The sequence below is a fragment of the Coccinella septempunctata genome, chromosome X, assembly GCF_907165205.1.
Source record: "Coccinella septempunctata chromosome X, icCocSept1.1, whole genome shotgun sequence".
Classification (NCBI taxonomy): Eukaryota; Metazoa; Arthropoda; class Insecta; order Coleoptera; family Coccinellidae; genus Coccinella; species Coccinella septempunctata.
In genome coordinates this window covers 3,833,438-3,856,132 of record NC_058198.1, presented here as the reverse complement: position 1 = coordinate 3,856,132, position 22,695 = coordinate 3,833,438, and the positions used below count along the sequence as shown (strand labels likewise).

At 37.0% G+C, this 22,695-nt stretch overlaps 2 protein-coding genes across 14 annotated transcripts in view; both read right to left on the bottom strand.

The window, feature by feature from the left end:
* Nucleotides 1-7,112, bottom strand: part of LOC123321327 (hemicentin-1-like) — a 160,119-nt gene extending 153,007 nt beyond the window's left edge. For 2 of the 7 annotated variants that reach the window (XM_044908805.1, XM_044908808.1), the window contains exons 1-3: nt 6,775-7,112; nt 6,628-6,693; nt 3,896-3,961 (exon numbers count right to left, since the gene is read on the bottom strand). The gene's annotated coding sequence lies outside the window, so the exon portion shown is untranslated. Of the gene's footprint in view, nt 1-3,895; nt 3,962-4,044; nt 4,182-6,627; nt 6,694-6,774 lie in introns of those variants that run through there. The other 5 variants (XM_044908800.1, XM_044908802.1, XM_044908801.1 and 2 more) reach the window with 3 other exon arrangements.
* Nucleotides 7,113-10,852: 3,740 nt separating this feature from the next.
* Nucleotides 10,853-22,695, bottom strand: part of LOC123321624 (ras-specific guanine nucleotide-releasing factor 2-like) — a 37,889-nt gene continuing 26,046 nt past the window's right edge. For 5 of the 7 annotated variants that reach the window (XM_044909327.1, XM_044909326.1, XM_044909329.1 and 2 more), the window contains 18 exons: nt 21,971-22,164; nt 19,738-19,863; nt 18,982-19,084; nt 18,802-18,925; nt 18,216-18,316; nt 17,663-17,790; nt 17,336-17,606; nt 16,824-17,150; nt 16,554-16,769; nt 16,206-16,499; nt 16,046-16,149; nt 15,628-15,764; nt 15,384-15,563; nt 14,681-14,885; nt 14,483-14,580; nt 14,144-14,426; nt 13,689-13,886; nt 10,853-13,631 (listed from right to left, as the gene is read on the bottom strand). In XM_044909327.1, the coding sequence (XP_044765262.1) occupies nt 13,425-13,631; nt 13,689-13,886; nt 14,144-14,426; nt 14,483-14,580; nt 14,681-14,885; nt 15,384-15,563; nt 15,628-15,764; nt 16,046-16,149; nt 16,206-16,499; nt 16,554-16,769; nt 16,824-17,150; nt 17,336-17,606; nt 17,663-17,790; nt 18,216-18,316; nt 18,802-18,925; nt 18,982-19,084; nt 19,738-19,863; nt 21,971-22,164 (3,296 nt within the window). In that variant the 3' untranslated portion in view covers nt 10,853-13,424. The remainder of the gene's footprint in view (nt 13,632-13,688; nt 13,887-14,143; nt 14,427-14,482; nt 14,581-14,680; nt 14,886-15,383; nt 15,564-15,627; nt 15,765-16,045; nt 16,150-16,205; nt 16,500-16,553; nt 16,770-16,823; nt 17,151-17,335; nt 17,607-17,662; nt 17,791-18,215; nt 18,317-18,801; nt 18,926-18,981; nt 19,085-19,737; nt 19,864-21,970; nt 22,165-22,695) is intronic. The other 2 variants (XM_044909330.1, XM_044909328.1) reach the window with 2 other exon arrangements.

Below are 22,695 nucleotides of genomic sequence, written 5' to 3'. Positions count from 1 at the left end.
AAGCTTGTCTGCCAACCTCACTTTTGTCCAACTGACGTTAACTTGTATTTGTAAGAAAAAACGTCAGATAGGACTTCATTAAGTGGTAGCGGATTTGTTAACTTTTGCGTTTGGTAAACGTCAAAAATCTCAATTTCTCAAGCTTTTCTCGGTCGATTCCCATCTTCAAAAAACATCAAGATCCTCAACATTCGACGAGGAGTTCATTATTGCCAACGAACTCCATGAAAACCTCAAAAAAAGTGAAGTTGATAATTTCAATAAGAGGCTGTGGAAAATAGGAGACCATACAAGATGAAGCAATGTGTAAAATCATGCAGAGGACTTCATGCTGCACACCCAGTTTCCATTCCTTTTCCCTTGTATAAACTAGCGAAATAACATTCGTATGAAAGGGCCCGTTCGGATTACCTTCTTCAAATAGACTTTCAAATTCAGCCTCAACATCTCATTTCCGTCCCAACGTTGTATTAACATATTTCCCGAACAACACCAGCTCCAGCGTATGCTAATACAACGTTAGTTTTGACAAACATAGGTTATGTTCAGAATCATGATATGTCGGACATAAATCTGCAATTACACGTAGATTGGGGTTCAAAAGGGTCAAATCCGCGGGGAGAACGTTATCAAACGGAAAGTTGTCACCGAGAAATACGGGAATCCTTCAAGGTTTGAACAAGAACTGCGAATATATCATCCCTCGGACTATTTTGCGAGGAATTATACAACTGGGAAATTATGTGAGAATGACGGTTGAATTCGTCGTTTCGCTAAGAAATTGCTTTCGACCAATTCGCAGATTTTGTTTGCTACGGACGTTTCCCCGAGTTGATTTCCATTTCATCCGGCGATAACTTGTGGCTTATTTCTAACGTCCGCAGTGCTGATTGAATTTTCTCAGTTAGAGAAAACGAATAGGGCAGGAAAGTAATTTTTTTAAGTTCAATTCGTTTTAAAACCAATCGCGAAAAACAGAATCGGCATATTTTTGAGGAAACATTTTTTTTCACCCAGAAATTCATGGCATCAGAATTTGCATAAGAAAATTTCGATTTCGCTAATGATATCAACGATACAATAATGACGTAAAGATGATACGAACCTAATATTGACGTTAGTGCCTCGCTTGACGAAATTAACTAAAGACAGATCCCTTCATATGAATGAAATAAATGGATTCAGGAAAAACAACAAAAAAAAGCGGCGAAAAGTTGTATGACTCCAATCCCCGTGTAACTGAAGTTTCGAAATTACATTTCAAAAAGACGAGAGCCGAGACGAATCAGCTGGTCAGATCGAACATATTATGAGGGAAAGCGGAATAAAGAAATTGTTCAACCAAGATTTCCATTGCCGGAAGCGATAAGAGGAAAAATGGCCAAAATTATGAAATCGTGATGGGAGGATGAAAAAAAAAGTATTCCATCGTTCATTTTTCAGCGAGACAAGGAGCGCTGGATTAATTGCTGCTAGATTCCACGAACGAAGTAGGGAATGGATAAGGATAAGCCCGAAACAAAAAAGTTTTCAGTTTACTTCCCCATGGGAAGTGGGGATGATTGTATGTTTGATCAATATCGCTTACACTTAAAATTGTTCATGATGAAGTGAAATCCTATATGTGTATCTATAATCTTTCTATAGCATAAGATCCCCTTACCAATATATACATAAGATCCCACCTTAATGTACACTGTAGAATACAAAAAAAAAATGATGAAACGCAGTCTTGGAAATCTAAATCCTCATTTGCAACCCAGGAATTAGCTAGAAGGACCGTGAACGACAAGTTTAAGATTTTTGTGAATCCAATCGAGTGGGATCTTATTGAAACTCCTATCACACCGGACATTCAGCATAGTTGACCATGATATGTTTCATTTCATTATTCCGACAGTGTTTCCATTACAAAAAGGGAAATTAGTTTTTCGGCAAATAGCCTTTACGAATGGAACGGACCACTTTGTTTTCGTTATTCGAATGAGAACAGATCGTAATGATAATGGTTCAAAACTAAATTTACGGATAAATATAGCAGCTGGTTTTGTATTCCAGAATTGTTGCGGAGATTAGAATAATTAGATAGTGTGTGAGGGGTCCCTTTAAAGGGGAATTAATGGTACCTAGCACCATTGCATGTTCACGTTAACCACTATGCGACCTTGATTAACATAGTTATCAAGAATATTCAGCTTTCTTTGATGGATGGGGTTATTTGACTAATTACTTTGTATTCACTTTATTCCGAAACTTTTATGCTACGAAGTTTTAACGAATTAATCAAAATGAAGAATAAGCCCATACCTTCATGCCCTAAGGTTAACAAGTGTAATTAAGCTAGATTTATTCCTCGAATTCCACCTGAATTACGTTAGAACCACGAAGACATTCGACTCCCAGATGTACTTGGATTAGGAGAAATTATCCAGGAATTGTGGAGGCAGAATTGGAGTTGAGTTCCTCCCAAAAAATAATCGAAATAAAAATCAAAAGTCAGTATCATATGTTATTAATTTCTTATTGCTATATAGCAATAATCTCTATATTCAGAGCCTCTATCTTGGGGTTGTAATAAATAGATAGTTTGTAGTTACTAAACGGATAAATTATGATCACTTTATGCATCTACCGTGGAAATTTTTCTCAATTAATCCAGTACCGGTGAATCCCGACTAATATATGCTGCTATCATAAAACTTATATACTCCCGAGAGTTATCTAAATACCGAATGATTCTTGTGGGGGCCCCCAATGAAAAATTCACAAACCAACGTTTTTCATCAGCGGAGAAAAGATGCGGCAATAAATTTCCCCGAAGAATTCTGAATGAACGAGAGCGGGGCCCGTTCAATTCCGTTAGTAATTTCCACCGTAGTCTCACTTTGAATGCGTTCAAAGTCGAGAAAAATTGCACGCCTGTCTGTCAAAATAAACCGTGGGATGGATGTTTTCGCTTTCAAAATTTCGATAATAAACGTCACAATTAACTATTACGGCTGACGTACATCGACTCATGATGATGAAACGTTGGCATAAATTCTCGTTCGGGCTGAAAAATTGAAACGGCGCATTCGCCAGTTTGCACCCCCGAAACAACTTCATATTCATTCCTCCTTGCGGCTCACCCTACCCAGATTTTTATTTCCCTTTCAGACTCAGTTGATTGAAGTTCAGATGAAACTGTGCCAGAGAATTTTTTCATTCCGTTCCACGTGTACGCAGTCGAAAGTAGATGTATTAAATTTCAGGGCTCATGTTAGTTGAAACTAGTTTTTTGTTATACCGAAATGTTACTTTAGTTCTGAAAACATTCTTATGCGCAAATAAGGCTATTCTATGCATTATTTATGTTAACGTAATTATGGATCTATTAGCGGTTACTTACGAATACCTAACATTTAAAAGCGCGCGATCAACAACGAAAAATCTCGAGTAAAATACGCCGAACGATTCAAAATATTAGGGATTTTGGCATAAAACGAAGGAAAGTGAGCAGAACTTCAGAGAGTTCTCGAATTACCTCTGAAGTTTAATAAATATCAGAAAAAACATGAATCAAGATAGCCACCACCTATACTTCATTTTGCAGTTTTGGGACACCCTGTACAATGTGTACTTCTCTACTCCTGTACATGTATTTTTTTAAATATATCAATGAGTATCATAATAACTTTTTTCTATGTCAAAATAATGCTATTTGTTATGAGGAAACATATGATAGTTGTTGTTGAGAAGTAGACTAATGATATACTCCTAAAAAGTTATAACCTTCAGAATATAAGGGCATCTGGTAACCAAAGTACAGCAAAATTCTATGATTTATGAACATACTTTCGTACTGGGTATTCCAAAACCTAAACCTCTTTAATTAATCCTCAAAATACACACTCACCATTTTGTTCTTCATCAAGAATAGTAATATCAGCTTCTTGAGATGGACTAACACACTTGTCTCAGCCTGAAATTAAAATAATTTTGATGAGTAATATCCATTTCTTATGTACCGAATTCAAAATGGAATAATTCGAAAGGCTCACTCACATTCGATATCAATAAAAACCTGAAGTCAAATTTATAAACAAACGGATTGAACGAATATTCTTTCTGTTATTGAAACTCACAAAAACTGATAACTCTCATCGGAAGATCGTAAAAACCGGTTCATTTTACTTATCAGTTGGAATTTCAGCTGAAAATTGACATGTTTCAAATAATCTGTGTTTCGATTGCCTTGGAAACGGCGCAGGGTGAAAAGCATAGAAATCATCATATATACTGACAAAGATGTATTATGATATCTATAGTGGAAATGTTTCTCTGCACAGTTTTTGATCGAGAAAGTCACTTCTGTGGACATTCACCATCGATGAATAGCTTTTAATTTCTGCAATTCTGAAATATTTTTGATATGAGTGAATGTTTCGTATTTCCACCATTGCAACGATAAAAAACAATCCAGTTTTTTTTCCAAGGATATATTGTTGATTGTTATTATTGGTGGCAGAGACCTGGATATTATTCCTTATATACAAATGACACTGTTACATGTGTACATAAAACGGAGTGATCCAGAATCGAATAGATATATCCACGGGCTACCTACAAATACCTAACATTTAAAATCGCACGATCAACAACGAATAATCTCAAGTAAGAAACGCCGAACGGTTCAAATTAAAACTCGCAACCATATTATTATCACAGAAAGCATTAAATTACTTCTCGTGCACCCAGGTCTCGTGTCATATCCTGGATGGAAATCATTCCGGTATATCGATGCTATCTAACTAACCACTGAATAAACACTGAACAACCCTAGACATCACGCACCACCCCAAAATCAACGCTAGTGCTCTTCAAAGTGGATATTTCGTGAATAGAGACCGTATTTCTTTCTGCCAATTTGCAATGCTGAAATTAAGCCCTGGGAAATTTCATCATATCAGCATTGTTGCTGTAAGGTTATAAAATCGTATTATTTCATGTTGCCCGTTAAACGAGTTGAAACATTCGTTACTAGTGAGACCATATACTTCAGAAAGTCGAATATGCAGAAGGTTGATAATGAGAAACGAAATTTTTGGTTGAGCAATTGATTTTTTCAAATATTTTTGGAATTTCTATTGCACTCAACTGAGCACCTTAAAAGTACCGTAGTGTTAAGCCTGTGAAAGAATTGAAAGAATATTATTTTCTTCACTCGGTGAATGTCACAAGTGAATTTACAAATTTACTAATAAATTTGCTTCGTTTTTGGGTGGCTTTCTGATGATATGACCTGATGTCAATTTTGAAGATTCACTCTATCGACTTCTTCCACCCCTATAAGATAAATAATCACTTCTGGAAAATCCCTGTATCTATATCATATGAAATCACAAAAACCTCCAGGAAACCTAGTTATGGACTTCATTCTGCCGACGGTCCACTGATAAAAGATGAGACTAACCAAGTGTTTCCACGCAATTCGAACAAGAAGCTCAATTATTCCGCCCTTATTGATATTTCCGCAACTCCAGGACCGATTCAATGAAAGGTCCTTCCTATAATATCGAGCTCAACCATTGTCAACTTTATACAAGTTATGCCTGCGATGTCGGTTCGGCCACTAAGACTGGACAGAATTAATTGGACTAGCTCAGATCATTTACATAACTCGACCTCGGTTTCATTCAATTCGACACTCTAGGTTACAATGGACTCGAATATACGATTCCATTCGAACGGAACTCTAGCTACCCCCTTCCTTATATAGGGCCCAAATGGAGAGATATGCTGCTCTAAAAAACCTGAGTGTTTTCATGCAAATGGAAGCACCTGAGGATAATTCAGGAGGACTATCAGCTTCTCAGAACATCTTCCATGAGAAAATCTGTGGAATAAACACGAATTGGCTACCATGGATCAAGATATGATTATACATAGATGGTTATCATTATGCAAAAAATTTCATCGAGTTAAGCTCTGTCGAACCTTGATTATTTCCAGAACCGTTCATCCCCCCACATGGTCCATGTGAAAGATCTTTAGGTCTAAAATTATATCCTGCATAATGAATAAGCCTCGGTTTTTTCATCAACTCAAACAGAAATAGGGAAAAAAACAGAATGATTATTGGGATTCTTGTATATTGACATAAGAGAAACACGTAGGTTGGTTCTCGTTATTGCAGGGCTTTTCGTTAATTTAAGAATGCCCCTCTGATCTCTCTATCGTTTAGCCTTAGAGGTTTCTGATGAAATGCTTCGAAGTTAGACGTAGTGATCATTCTTCGTACCTGAATTTCATTCTAATATAGGTGGAATTCACTTAAGTCGAGAATTCCTCGACTATTAGTTGTTTGGAAGAGTTCGAAAAGTTTCCACGTATATGATATGCTTCGAAATGAATTTGTAGATCACTTGTAATGATCCCCTTCAATAAACCCAAATTTTACAAGGAAATTCAGAACATTTACCTGCGTAATCTTGTCCGTGATAGGTAATAATAGTTTCTATGAAACAAACTGTAGGATATATATCCACCCTTCAAAACCACCCATCAAATGAATGTTTTTTACGTGTCTATTTTGACATACCAAAATAAAAGTACCTCCTTTAATGAATATTCAAAATACAAACTCACCATATTGTATTTTATCAGGAATAGTAATTCCAGCTCCTGGAGATGGAGAACCACAGTTGTGTCAGCCTGAAACAAAATATATTCGATAAGTAATATCACTTTTTATGTACTGATTTCAAAATGTAATCATTCAAAAGGCACACTCACAATCGATATCAATAAGAACCTAAATACAACTTTATAAACAGAAGGATTGAACGAATGTTTTTTCGATTCTTGAAACGCACAAAAACAAAGCTGATAACTCTCATTGCAAGATCGAGAAAACCGGTTCATTTTATTTATCAGTTGGAACTTCAGCTGAACGTTGACATTTTTAAAATAATCTATGTTTCAATTGCCTTAGAAACGGCGCTGGGCGGAAATCACAGAAAGCATAATATATACCGACATAGATATATTATTATTTCTAAAGTGAAAATGTATCTCTGAACAGTTTTTGATCGGAGATGTCACTTCTGTGAACATTCACCATCGATGAATAGCTCTGTTCACGACACAGTTCTGAACTGTTTCTGATATCAGTGAGAATTTTGAATTGGACCTGAGAACTGAATTCTCAGTCCAAGGCATGAATCATTAGCATTATGATTCACATATTGACAATCTATATTTGCAGGTGTTACAGATTTATTGTTTATTTTTTCATTGAACAAATTGATTCCACTCTTCATCCCTCTAATGCCCTGAAAAAACAAACCCCTGAAGTTTTCTAAATTGTAAAAGGGTATATGCCACATCATTTCAAGCACATTTTGGCCATATTACGTGGGTTTTCATAGTTTTCATGAAAAATTGAATTACAGAATACGATTTTTTACTTTCACACCTAGATTTCAACGATTAAATTGGGTTCATGCGAGTCAAAAGCTGGGAGGTCCTTTATTCATGATTTTTTTCATCAAATTTCGTTGAATTGAAGGTTTATTTCATGGTTCATTATTGAAAAAAATCAAACGATTTATAATATTTCCACGAAATCAGTCAGTATGAGGATTAAATTTGCTGCTGATGATTTGAAAAGCTGAAAGAAATACAATACGTTTATATATCGAATTTGTGATCATTAATTCACTGGACAATGTCGGTTTTTTATCGGAACTTTCGGTTAATTCGATCAGTTGTGCACATAAAATACTGTGAAGTTATTTCGGTACGCAAAATGAGTAATTGTTTATACGGAATTCGTTACGCTATAGTTTGGGATCTGGCGAACAATAAATATTCAAATTATCGCATGTGGTATTATAATTATGCTGCTAGTAAATTCTATTTATACATTAGCGACGGACATTATTCACTGATTTCCATACAGATGGTACAAATATAGCTGCATTTCATGTTTGTGAAAGGCATTATCTAGAATCAGCAAGAAAGTTGCTGCCTTATAAACAACCCGGTTGAAATAGCAATGAACGTGGTGTAAATCATAATATACATACGTCATACACACAAACAATAATAAAAGTAGCAGGCGAACAGGGTTCAACCTCCATATAACCTGTTGAATGAGCTTGGAAGATCTCATAAACTCAAAAGCAAGCAGGTTTAATTTGGAAACATATTTTTCATTTAAAAATCTTATCTTCAAATTAGGTACATTCCAATGTTCATTCCAATGAATCCAAGGAGTGATTTTGAGCTAGTTTCGAACCCATGCCTTCATGTAGGTATTTTTTGAAAAGAAATACATTCATACATTGAATCTTTCGTTTCTCGTGAACATCATTGAGAATAATGACTTCTTCTCGTTTGTTTAGTAAATAATTTTGACCAGAAAAACAGAATAAATGTTGTTTCATTCAGATTGCTGGAAAAAAGGTTTCAGTAAATTATTCTCAGCTCCTTTGAACCAACATGAACTGCAGCGTTAAGGTCTTCAGCGTTAGCATTTAATTCTGATGTTTCGTTGAATGAGAAGGCGCTTGCGATTGACATTATCTAGTCACCTTTGTTAAAAGGAGAGAATTTCACGGTGCAAATTTGAACTACGTTGGTTTTTTCAACAATAAAGTTTGTCTAGTTTCTTTGAATCCTCAATTGATTTTATCTTTATTGTCTCTAGTCTGTAAAACATTGATCACACTAATTTCTGTTAAAACTCATACATAATATTGTTCGATAACTAAAAATGTATTGCTGACATTCAAAAGAATATATATATATTGTATCCTATTAATTCATATGAAATTCAGTCCTAAGTGGTCAGATAAAGGTACATTGAATCATAATAAAACTGTATAGTGGCAGAAATACAATCGCAGATATAACCAAAATATATATTTCATCCGAGCCCCTAACTGCTGATTTAATTTAATTGAATTGGTCCAGAATAAATCACGATTTGGCCGATTATAAATGTAAATTTCATTTTCGATAGAATTCATTCAAGTTTATAACCGTCACCAGTTGTGCTCGAACGTTATTTTTAACGCTCTGAAATCATCTGTGACAACCCATCTATATGTATGCTCTGATGGCAATAAGAATAATGAATTTTTCATAATTAGGTACACTAGAAGTGTTACAATCAGAATAAACATCTTTTTCAACTTGATTTTCTTGGTATATGGTAGTATTAAATCAAGAATGAAACGATATTATAGTATGAAACTTGTGTGACACACAATGTATTACAAAAAAAAAAAGATTTGTACAATATAGTTAAAAGGGCGACCTGAAAGAATAAATCTTGATTGATTCCTAATTCAATATCCACACTATGTCTTTGTATGCTTTAATACATTCTCGATTCATATCTACTGTTTGTACCGAGTTGTTGTGATAAATTGTATGTACCTAGGCCGAACAATAAAGGGTAAATCTAATGAAATTTAGCTTCCAAATTAACTCCGAATACCTTCACATGAGCTGTATCAATAATCCCTTTCCGATTAGATTTATACCGGCGATATATTATCGAAAGGAAATTCGGTAAGGTTCGAATATATATGGTGCAGTCGTTTTGGCTGAAACATCACAAATCGCTGTAGGATCCATAAAACGTTGATTGAAAACAATAGGTTAGCGTCGATTGATTACTAGGTATAATAAATTCGATTCCGCGGATCTATTCGTTTTAATTTTAACTAAGTGTCAGCGTGGGCGTAAAACTATCAATTACAGATGTTAATGATACCTCGAATCTGAACTGTACATCGCAGAAATTGCATAATCAATCTTGCATGATAACCAAACACCCAAACAAGAATCCGTTATTGAGGCGATCTCATGTACAAACTCATAAAAAATTTTAAGATTCGAAATAAAAATAAAATCTGTCTGAATAAATAGTTCATCTTGCTTATTATTTCGGAAGCAAGATGAAAATTCCCTAGTTCCGCCATCTAGTTGCTAGGAGCTGAACGTACAATATAAGGAAAATATGCGTTTGTTTACTTCTGAAGTATTCTCAAAATTTAATGGATATGTTTGAGTATTTTTCACGAATTTCTCTTCAATTACCCAGGTAAATTAACCCTCGAAATGAAGCATAAAATGATAACCTCCCTTCCTGAATTTTTACTGGACTTTTTTGAGATAATAATAAGTAGATGACACCAAATCAATGAACAATAAAATAACTTGGAAGACAAAAATAGCGTAGCATTCGGCAACCATCTACCCAGCTCTTCACTCTGGTCGACCAATTTAAGGGTTGAAATAGAAGATCAAACACGAAAAATCATAATTCCGAGAGTGTTTTCGTTTAGGGAAGTTCAAATCACGTCAGGTTCAAGAATTTGGGGTGACTTTTATAGAAAAACTCAACGACTAAGAGAAATTTATTTACAAGACTAATGTTTATTAGGTATCGCTGCAAAAAGTGGGATTCTCCTGATTTTTCCATCGGCGATATCTCAAATACTCTCTGCCTCGATGGGTTCATAACGTTGCTCCTTTTTTACCTTTATTTTTACCAAACTTGCAGCAAATCTTTAAGCACCATTGTAATATCTACTGAGGCGACAAGTTCGGTTGAATTGAAAACGTTTTGAAGCTGAACATGCCATCGTTGATGCTAGATTCATTTAACTAAAAAAGAAGATTGTTTAATACTGCTACTGGTTTCTTTACAGCATGTTACTCGATGGAGTTTCTTGATACCACCTTTTAATAATACTTTCTAGTCAGTCTATTACTCAAGAACGATGAAAATTTCCTGTGAGAAATATTCGAATATTTCATTCAATAGAAAGAAATCAGGCTGTGAAAAATGAATAAATTTGCATTTTATCAAAACTTTAATCTTGAATAACATCGGAATTGAACAAGGATATGTGAAGAAATATATTGGTTATCTTCTTTTATATACACATGAGCAGCAGAGCGGCACACTGATAAATATATCTATTGTTTTCCTTTATCAACAATCTCAGATGTTGTCAACATATCAATTCCATGTCTATTTGAACATCCGGATAAATATATTTGAGAATAAATAGTAAGTTAATATCAGCGCAAGTTGAATACCTAACTCCGTTATATAATTCAGTCCATGGAAATATTGACATACAAATTATCATTAAACATATAATGATATGGCAAGAATATATAATACACAAAATAAAATTTCAGTAAAATGATATGTGACGTTTGATATAAGTGAAAATTCTTTTCGGCTTTCAACCGTAACAACCATTACAAGACTCACACGTATACATCTTAACGAATTGAATGTTGGCCCATATTCCAAATCAAAAAAACACCACTTTTCCATTTTTTTAACTCAACTTTCACCAATAAGCACTAAGAAGGAGCTCCATGGATAAATAATGGTGAGTCTATGCAGAATTACTAAGAACTAATACCTAAGAAAGGAACCAATCTCATGGGCAGATGGCGAACTCGTGTACGCCATCTGCCAATTAGATGGGTCTCTTTCTCTCTGCATAAACTCACCTTAAGTTTTGTGCAATTCATTTCAATTGTGTTAAAGTGACATCATAGATATGTATTTTGGCCAAATTTCAATTCTCACACGAGTGAAATCACTCGATATTTCCCATAACATCATGAACATACCAATTCCTATTCGAAATACATGAAAGCACCCACAAAAGCAAAGAGAACGACCACTTTTCTTTTGAACCGTTTTTTTTTGCGTACTGTCTGAGGATAACGTGATAGAGCTTTGAAGAGAAGTTTGAGAGAAGGAAATTCCACATAGCCAAAATCTCAGTGGATCATTTCAAAGGCCATCTGAATAGTTCAGCCATAAATTTCAACCATTAACAACATGCAAACAATCGGTAAATGTTCGCTAATCTCAACAATTATATGCTTATATAAACTCACAGTTCTTTATTGACCAACAGAGAAATAACTAATTGCATCTATCAGTTGTACTTCATAACACTTCTTCAATTCGGAGAAATACATCATATGTATGAATAAAAATATATCTCTTAGATTAATTTGGCTTTTTCTTAGCGATCTCATTAAGACTTTGCAAGTTCATAGGATGAAAAAATTATTCAATTTCAGGCAATCTGAGTGAATTAAAAATATATTGGTAGAATATTCCATAACCTTTGTACAATGCATGTTTTTATTCACTCCAATAATCAGGTACGATGAAATTCCATTTCTGAATTTGCTGGAACATTAACACTATATCACATTAAAAATATGATGTATTCCTGTGCATGTATCGAAAACCGTAATTTTTTTTTCAAAATACTATCCGGTATATTTGCAAGTAGCAGTTAGGACCTTATATTTAAATATCCTCTAAAACTCAATATTTCGTCATTCTAACTGCTCTAAAAAGATTGATTATAATAAAATTTCACATTTATTAGACCTGAAATATCAATGAAGTCTTCGTTTGGACACCCTGTAGGTTGAAAGATTGTTCGTGCATAATAAGTTCATTCAAATTCGATTATTATAATAATATATGAATCTGTTGTGCAACAATAAGGGAACAGTAGATTTCGATCTTTAAAACCATTCGATAAGATGAGAAACATTGCAATTATCATCAGTATGAAATCCGACATTCGAAGATTTATTATTTTGTGAATTCCAGACGTTTTTGGGGAATTCAATAGAGCATATTATAGTTGTCAGTTTGAACTGACAAATACTTTGTATAATTGCCAGTTCAAACTGACAATTTTACAAAGTTATTGTCAGTTCATACTGACAACTATAATATTTTTTCTGAAAGTCCGCTAGGCGCAAAAATTTGTTGACTATAGAATCGACGAATATTGTGCATCTGAATTTTTAATTTCATTCAAGCCTTCGAGCGGTATATTCACAAAATTTTCGAAAATAGTCGATTGTCATTCCGTTGATTACAATATTTCTATCTATGAAAGACTCAATGTGTATAAGATATCTGGAAATATTTTAAGATGGAGAAGTTCAATCTTCAAATGAAGATTATGGTGAGAGTTAATTACCTCATAAGAAATTATGTTTCGGAATAAACAAACCTGGACTTCTTACCTTAAAATGAATCATTTTCAAAATTGACTATAACTCCTTGAATTTGAGAATCTCAAAGACAAGTTTACTAATCAAGTCTGAGCAAAATTTTCAAGTTCTTGTTACTTCTCTGAATAACCTTATAAAAATAATCTGGGGTTTTTGCTAATTGTAACATTTCACTATTAGATAGAGATCGATCTAAAAATTTCAGAGCAAATCTAATAGATAATCTCCAAAAAGTCTAATATTTCAAGTGTACGTCTAACACTTAGAATCTGTTGAAACATATATAATGATTTTAGTGACGACAAGACAGCCATTAGATTCACTCCAACTAGGTATAGAATTTTTATAATTCAGCATTTTGACAGAGAAAGCTGATGGTGCAGAGCCGACGATGTTAGCCTCGAAGTCCTTGGTTCAATTTCCAGCGACGTACTGTACAATTCCTCATCGTCCATCAATAATGAAGAATCCAACAGATAGCTCGTTACTTTACGTATCAACTCAATCTTGTAGGACGTCAGCTGAAAATGTCTTATTTCCCTTATGACGTGAGCGATCTGAAAGATAACAAGTCACTAAACTGAAAACTGAGCTGAGGCAACGAAACATTTTACCATCCTCATTTTGGAGAAATTAAGCAGATTTTCAGCCGTGAAATTTGGCGTCCCCTCTTCGATGAACGAAAGGTCTGTGAGATACATACCGAGGTAAGGGATGCATGGGGGGTCGCACCTGTGGAGGGCGTCCCTCAGGGACCTGAACCTACCGTCAGAAGATACGATATTCTGGAGCTTTTCGATCGTCTGCTTAGTCTGCAAGTGTAGAGAGGATACGAGTCAGTTTACTCAGCTGAGGAAGATTTTCCATGGCATTAGCCCCATATTCATGATTTCCCCAACGATTCACATAAAACGAACCTTTTTTTACCCAAATAAACACAAAAAAAGTATTAGTATGTTCTGTAAGAAACGCTTATCAAACAATTTCCAATAGAAAACCATGAAGAACACACTTCTAAGGATAAATAACTCCAAAAATTTCCTTTGAATACATTCCACAATATACTCACCGTCTTAGACACTTTATCCCAAGTCTTTTTAAGCCTGAAAACCGAACTGTTGGTGAACGCCGAACAAATTTGCAGAACCCCATTGAAGTTATGCAGACATCTACAGATGTCAGCCACAGCGGCCCATTTCTCAATTGCAGCAACTCTCGTGCTGATCGTAGTTCTTCTGACAATTTCCGATGCGACTAGTCTCGATACGTCATTGAACCTTCTTGTCATCATGAGGATATGAGGAGCCCTGCTGTTCTTGTCATTCTTCATCCATGCTTGACCGAGGAACTCTCTGGAATACAAACCGGATGAGGACTGAGCTCGTGTTGAATGAAAAAAATATCTTACTCGCTCGAGATTGCGATGAAGATCTGGTGGTCGATGTAGGTCAGTTGCTCTGCTATTTCAAGTGCAGATAGGGTCTCGATGCTCTCCTTACTTGGCGTCTAAAAAAGCACATAAGATACCGAAGAAAGATAAGAGAAAGCAACATAATGAGAGAAGTTTATTTATGAGAAAACGTTTTGAAATGGAAGGAATACTCACAGAGGGGGCTGACAATAAAGTGCCAATGTCGATTTTAGAGCCTTCGGCATCTTCCTTGGTCAATAACCTCAGAAGCTGAGCTGCCGATTTATGTTCAGCCGGTAACAAGTTTGGGCTATAGATGATGTCGTCCAAGAACTCAATGGTCATGTTCTTCAAGCGCTGATCATTCTCAAAGTCTTGGGGATGCTTCGATATCCAATGCCTAGAAATATCAATATTTTCCAAAAGGACAAAGTGAAAAACGAAAATATTCAAATTACTCCTGTGGGATATCAATCAAACAAGAAATGTCCCCTGTGTCATATAGCTACTCAATGCCCAAGATGTCATCAATCAGAAACGCTTTTACAGAAAACTGAAAGTGGATCTTTTCACGCTGCTATGAAACACAGAAGGAAATTATCGATTTTTCATTGGAAAGTCTTGCAGTTTTCCCCTTATTGTTCGACACAGTCAGGTTTTTCCTACACTGGAGAGTCCTGCAATATCACATCATCCCCGTTCGATATTCTGTAATGCCTTTCCCCGATCGCTGCTCTAAAACCCTGCCTCCAGATGGAGCTACGACATAATTTGAATATATTGATTTTACGATGACGTCAACGAACTTTTGGCCCTCGTCGTTATCCTTTGAATACGAAAGGAGGAAGAAAATGTGATAAAGTTCTGCTCCCGCTTCAACAATAATTCATGTCCTCACCTCAAAACGTTCAGCACTCTCATGGTACAAGCTGTCGATATAATATTCTCCTTGTAGCGTGCTCTCTCAGCGAATTCGTCTTGGACCTGTTCCTTAGCTTGGCTAGGGGAGATATCTCGGGGATTACTAGAACCGGAAACTGCTATAGCAAAAGCAGCCGCAGCGCTTGAAGTGCTGCTCCTATAAAGACATGAATTAAGCATGCAGTAAGCCCCGAATAAACAATCTAGGTAGCAAAGGTTACCTCCGTTTCGACTGTCTGAATGATGTGATCACTACCCCAGCCTTACTAGGCTTTTGAGGTGAATCATGTTGGAAACTAGACCTGGCGGTTGACGTGGAATCTCCCTCCTGCATTGACCTCCTTATTCCATAGTAGCTCTTCAATTGAAAAATTGAAATGTTAAGATTTTACTCTGATCAGTAATGAAATTTTATGGATTGTGACACCAAGATAGTCTAAGTAAGGTAGGACTGGTGGGTTTGGGCTTTTTTTGGGGTTTTGGTATGGCCAGCCATGTGTTCTGAAAGTACTATATGAAAAAATGGAATTGGCTGAATAAATTATTGGGAAAATTTGCTCAAGATGACGTCTTCATTCTGGCACTCCTGAAAACAGTGCTTTTGTCGATGTAACTGGAAGATTACAGCGAAAAACTCACATGCAAAGCTGCACAGGCAGCAGTGGAAATACTTGCCGATCTTGAAGAGCTGGTCGAAGCACGATGGACCGTATTATAGAACAGCGTCAGATCTTCTTGAGTCTCTGCAAGGCAATTTAATTTTTTCATCCGTACAAAACGTTCGAACAGTTAACCTCACCTTCGGAGTCTTCAGATATACAACGTTCCAACCTCTTATCCACGGGACCTTCGTGTTTCGTCGCCGACGTTTTCCTCTGGACGTCGCTCTTCGGCGTTACTTCCCTAACAACTGGGGGAGGCTCCTTATGCGGTGGCTCTTTCACGCTAGGGGTGTCCTTCGTGTGCGTTGGCGAACGTGGCGATATACTCCCTCCAGTCTCCTGAGCGTTGTTCGAATCGGATGGGGAAGAGGCCACCAAAGTGACCGAGCTCAGGTTGCTGGGCGAGCAGGGTGCGCTGAGAACAGTGGCCTCTGCAAAAATAACATTGAAATTCGCGTGATCTACGACTGAGGGTGATACTGTACCGGTTAAAGTATCGCTACTGCTTGAAGCGGCTACTTTACTGGTCGGGATGGTTAGATGGCGACTGTCGCTATCCTTGCTCTTCTCCACCCTTATGGATACCATTTTTTGCGAAGGTGGTGACAGCGTGTCGCTCGTTTTCTGTGCGGATTTGGTCGGACTCGACTGTCTGGCCATTTTGGAATGCGCTGCGACCTCCTGCGCTTTTTCCTCTTCGTCTACAAATCTAAGAATATGACGAGAGATTTTCGAACTTGATTGATCAAACTTACACTTGGCCAAGGTGGACTTCCAGTGTCTATGCCCTTGGGAGTCGTAGCTATGGGATCTATCCCTTTCGCTCATCTCTGATCCGTAACCAGATACAGAGCTAGCGCCGCTGGTTCTTCTCGGGGAGAAACTACTCCTCCTACGATCGTCGTACGAGTGTATCGTATGTTCGTCTTTCAGACCTTCCAAAGATATGACGGAACCTTGCGGTTCGGGCTCGTTACTATAGAACACCCTTTTCAAAGCCTCCAAAACGGTAACTCCATCAGTGAAAACGCGGTAAGTCAATAGAAAAGTATTCAAGAAGTCGATCGATAGGAATCGGAGATCTGAAATGAATCTTTATGTTCAATGAATATCTGAAAAATCGATTTCAAGTACCTTCAATGATTGTGCAGGAATAGGTTATCATGCATAACAATTGAAAGAATGACAAAATGAATTCCATAATGATATAGAGAGCAATGAACGATGTGACAACACAATAGACATTATTTTCCAATTTGTTGATTACCAGTTAGGCGCTGAAGTAGACGTTCGGGCGTCGCATATCTTATTTGGGGAACTTTACAGGAGTTCAGTGTTCGACTGAAACGTATATCGGCCTCGTCTTTGAACAATTTCGGATCGTTCTTCAAACACTGAGGTAAGGATATCGAAGAGTTGTCAGACAAAGCAGTTGGTCTGATTATGTCATTGAACTGAACGTTATCCAAACATTGACTTATATCGGATATCCAAGCCGCTTTTTCCTGTACAGAAGACGCTAAGAGATGCACAACGAGCTGGAAATATCGTGAATCGTTATCGGAAATGTTTGTGGCAACGGACCTTATCGTACCTGTTGAGACGTATTTCCCGTCTTTTGTTCCACGAATATTTTGAAATCCCTGTTGTGGAGACTACCCGGTACTCCAGACGTTTCACTCATTCCAGATGATTGGCTGGATACTGAACATACGGATGCTTCTGGAACAAATAGTCTGCTGAATCGAGTAATATTCATGGCACCGAGTGTATCAAGAAAGATGGAGCACAGAAAATATTATTAAAAGCAATTTCTACCATACCTCGAAAAACTCAGTCTTGCCCTACTTCAAAATTATAAAAATACGGCTGTGTATGCCTGGAAAATAAAAATGCTGAGAGTTGGGAGCAGATCCGTACTCCACATTTCATTTAGTCGAATTCTTCATTCAACTTCAAGGTAGATAGTTTCCTCATTTTGGAAGTTTTATGCAGACGGTTCTATCCATAAAAAACTTAAAGTTTCCCTAGGATTTTGTAATCAAATGTGTCAACAAAAAGTTGTGATATTCTGTTCAAAGACACAGTGAGAACATATTACACGAATATTTGGTTTTTTGCATCGAAATGGTGAATTTCACACGTACCTTCATCCTCTTGGGTTTCACTAGGATCCTCGATCAGAAGGGCATCAGCCAGGGGTATCTTGCCGATGTCTGGTACCAGGTGCAATTTTCCGCTTGAAGTTCTGTATTGCGGAAGGATCATTCCAGCAATAAAGCATAAAAAATTGCAATTCAGATCATAACATCATATTTCAACGAAGTGGATTTGGGGAAAATTGCAGATCGATACTGAACGTGTTGTGAAGGACTCAGGAATAAGGATATCAAGAATTCCGTTGAATTTTCCAGGTATCGAGAAATGGAAGATCAGAATCAGCCAGGTGGAAGTGAACGAGAGGAATTTCTTTTTTACTCCTATTCATAACAGTGGCTTCTTGGAATATTATACCAACTCGTAAAATTCAACGGAACATTGAAAAGAAGTTGAGTATTATTGAGTTTCATGATAACATAATAAGGCATAATTGAAAAATCCTCAGTGAAGCCGGCAATTTAAAATTATGAGTATTTCATCCCGTTTGACAATAATGGAAGAAAACAATCTGGATATCTTTCTGGTGGTTGAAGTGATTACTGACATAATGCTGTGAATGGATTCATTTCATACCTCGTTGCTATAATTAGGTGATTGGAGAATAGGAAGCATTGCCGCAAATATTCTCTTTCGCTTTTGAAATTCAGTTTGCTCCTCGACGTCTTAGCCTTCTCTCCTGGTAATTGAATCAAAGAACCTAAAACGAAAAGCGATCGGTTTCCTGCAGCCTCCCACAAACTAGTTCACAATTACCTTGTCTTACGAACACCTGATTCACGTCCAGAAGAATATCGCATCCTTCCACAATCATCCTTTCCACGGCAAGATTTTTCCTCAAATTTTCCGTTTCCGAAACCTGAAAATGAGGCCACAATATTTCCTTCCAGGAATCTAACTTCAACCGAAGGAATCTAAAATACAGGGTGTCCCACGATGGGTGGCCTATTAGACGTTTCCGGAGAACGGATCAAAGGATTTATCTGAGTATTTTTGTTCCCCGTAAACGTCTATAAGTATATGTATTTTGGGAACGTACATGCCCGGAGAATGCTTGCTTGACTCCGACACAAGTATCAATATTGAGGCTTGTATAGAACTACGAGTGGCTTTTTATCCAGGCCTCAACTGATACTGAAATACGCTGCAAATTTATCACCTGGACCTCTCTTAGTGTCAAGAGTCTCTTCTTCAATACATCCCCTCTCATTATGCTTCGGGCATACCTGATTTCTAACAAATTCAAAACGCCTTAGGCAGACCCTAACATTGGCTTTTCATTCGGTATCTACCCTGACTTGCTACACGTGTAATTTTCAATGAAACCCATCTTATTTTCCCTCGTCTCTTTGGAAGACCATCCAAGACCTTCGACTTTATGCCAAGCTTCCTTCTGCTTAACGATGACGCAAACCGATTTGAAAACATTCCAGCCAGCTTGTGTCAAGTCATGCTAGCATCTCTCCAGATGAATACGGACAAATTGCAAAAGCCTCTTAACTTATGGCTCACCTCATCGTGCATCTGACGTGACAAGTCCTCCAACTGCTGTCGTGCGTTCTGCAGACTCTTTCTTTCCACGTGATCGTGAGGCGTGTGCGCCAGTAATTCGTGCAGAGTAATGATATATCGAGGCACCTGAAAACAGGACAGAGATGGGAATACAGGGGGGAACTTGATAGTGGAGTAAATTGAGGAGAACGCAAGGAGGAATCCATTTCAGTATGAATATGTGAGTGAGCAGGGTATTTGGGACAGGGCTGAAACAAGCCTCGCGTTTTCGCGAACTTCATTAGCATAATTGCTGTACCAGAAATTGGGTTACATCTGATTTGAAACATTTTACATCTGTGCGTTTGGAAAGTTACCTTTTCGGCAGAAAAAGTTTTTCCAGGAAAGTAACCAGTTAATTAGAGACGTTATATTTTTCTTTGAATCTTTAATGTCTCAGGAACTGCAATAAAATAGTGACATTCGAAAAACGCTGACAGTTATTCTAATTAACCTCCATGAAAATACGATCATCAAGACAACAGTACATTTCTAGCTCCACTTCTTCCTATAAGATCCCTTCCTCATCGATCTCGTCTTCCTAACTTATTAAAATTATACGCTGTAATTCATCCCCATCCTAATTCTGTCGTGATCACGTCCACGATCGCTTCGTCTGAACACGAGTTGAAATATGGATTTGTACACTTCTTCCCCCTGATCCTTATGGAAAGCCCGAGCCGTTATTATGCAGTGACAGTTTTTTGATGCAAATGAAGGGCGTAATTAGAGTCCTTCTTGTGATTAAGACCATTAAATTCGGCTCATTCTTATAAAATTCATTCCGACAAAGCCAACGCCGGTTGCATTGTTCGCGACTCCTCTCCAAAATTACTCTTATATAGCGGATGGGAAAATTGCCGCAGAGGCTTTTCGGCGTGAAAGTACACGGGGGGAATCGAAATGGATGCAGATTTTCGGTTGATGAATTTCGACGTGTAGCTGAAAAAATTCTAATTTTACAGGGACAAAGACAAATATCCTAGAGAGACACTTCTTTAGGAATCCGTTTCAGTCGAATATACAGGGTGAGTCTTTGGGTCGTAAAAATGTTTTAACAGTAGATTATTGAGGTCAAAAGAAGCACTTTTTTTCCTATACCATTTTTTCTGATTCGGCCCTCATAAAAAGATATAACCATTATAAGTTTTCATCATGAGCTGTGCCACCCCTGGGACAACAAAATTACCTTCAAAATATAACTAGCCAAATTTGTGACACTACACATCTGTGGATCTTTTGAACAAAGTTGTATTAAGCTAAAGTGGGTTATACCTTGTGTTCGAAAAACATTAATCAAATAAATGAAAAACCCTACTCCGAAATTCACTTCATTTGATGGAACCATTTGTGAGATAGAACTAAAAATAAATTTTCTTGTGGTTTTTTAACAGCCCGTATCTTTTAAACCGGGAAGATTCGGAAAAAAATGGTAAAAGAAAGAAGTGTTTCTTTTGACCTAAAGAATCTACTGCTGAAATATCTGTATTAGTCAAAGACATCCTGTAGATGTTTTTTTTTATTTATGGATTTGAAGGTCCGGCAGATTCAATTTCCAATCTTTCGTTTCAATTTTTAAATTTGCCAAATATTTTCGAATTTATGGTGCCCATAAGTGAAACTCTTTGGTCCGTTCCTAAAATTAATTTTTTTTTAAACGGAATTGCTTATTTTATGGTTTGCATGTCCATTTCATCAAATTAGCTGGCATTCCGCTGAAAATTGGTCAACAGATATTCGTACAGGCGGTAATTGAAAATTGGTCATATTCGAACAACATATTTACCCGTGGACGTCAAAGCGTTATGACCTCTTTCGGAATTAACTGGTATCGAATTACGAACCACGGTTGACATTCAATAAAATTTACTAAATTAACCATTTTCCGGCGATATTTTCAGTTATAAAAGTTACGGGTCGGATATATCACGAAATTCACCAGCACCTTATCGAAAAATTCGAGCAACAACAGAAATATGCGAAAACATCAAAACATCTGACGACTTCAATTTAAAAAATTCTTCACTAAATCATGCTGTTCTCGAATCAAGATTCACAAGGCGTTAAATCCCCTCAAATCTGCAATTTTCCATCGAGCCACGTGCGAAGGACCATTCGAGAAAATCCGAAATATCCTGCAAATTCCGACTAGCCATACCCGATCCAGTACGCGGAAAACCAACATCAATCTTACCTGATGCATCGGATAGGTCAGAAATGTTTCCAAGGAACGTCCATGACATGCTGGCTTGCTCTCCAGCCTCTTCAGCAGAGCGGAAAATTGAGGGGATTGCTTGCACTCGGTGAGAACCTGGAGGGAGTAGTGGTGATTGCGAACGTATTCCTGATAGATGCTGAGCATCGGAACTAGCATTGAGAAGAGATCCCCTGAAAGAGATTTTTATACACATACGTTCCGTATATTTCCAATTCGCTTCGAGGAAACAAGGTCCCGTTATTTGCCGTTGCTGTTCGACAATGTTCCTCCCGAAAGGGGTTGAATTGAAACCCTCGTATGTTTGACAGTGCAACAGGTTGCACACGGTTCGCACTACATAATATGCGATCGGTTGGATCAGTCGAACTTTAACGCTGAATTCAAAGGAGATCATCAGAAGCCTCAACGAGAAGGAAAAGTTGTTTCTATAGACCTCCGACAGTAAACATTACGCGTGGCCGGAGAAAACTTTTCAAAAAGTGGCAATATGATGTTGATTAACGTTCGAAAAATTAAATTATGTATCGTCAATTTTTGCTGAAACAAATTTAGGAAAATGTGCACACCTGTAGAATATTCCTTCAATTTATTGCTGCAAAAATTCGATTCAAATTGGTCAAGTCATACTTAATTAATCGAGTTCTTATTAAATTATCATTTTTCCTCACACCAACGAACGCAAACTCTGATGAATGTGCCAA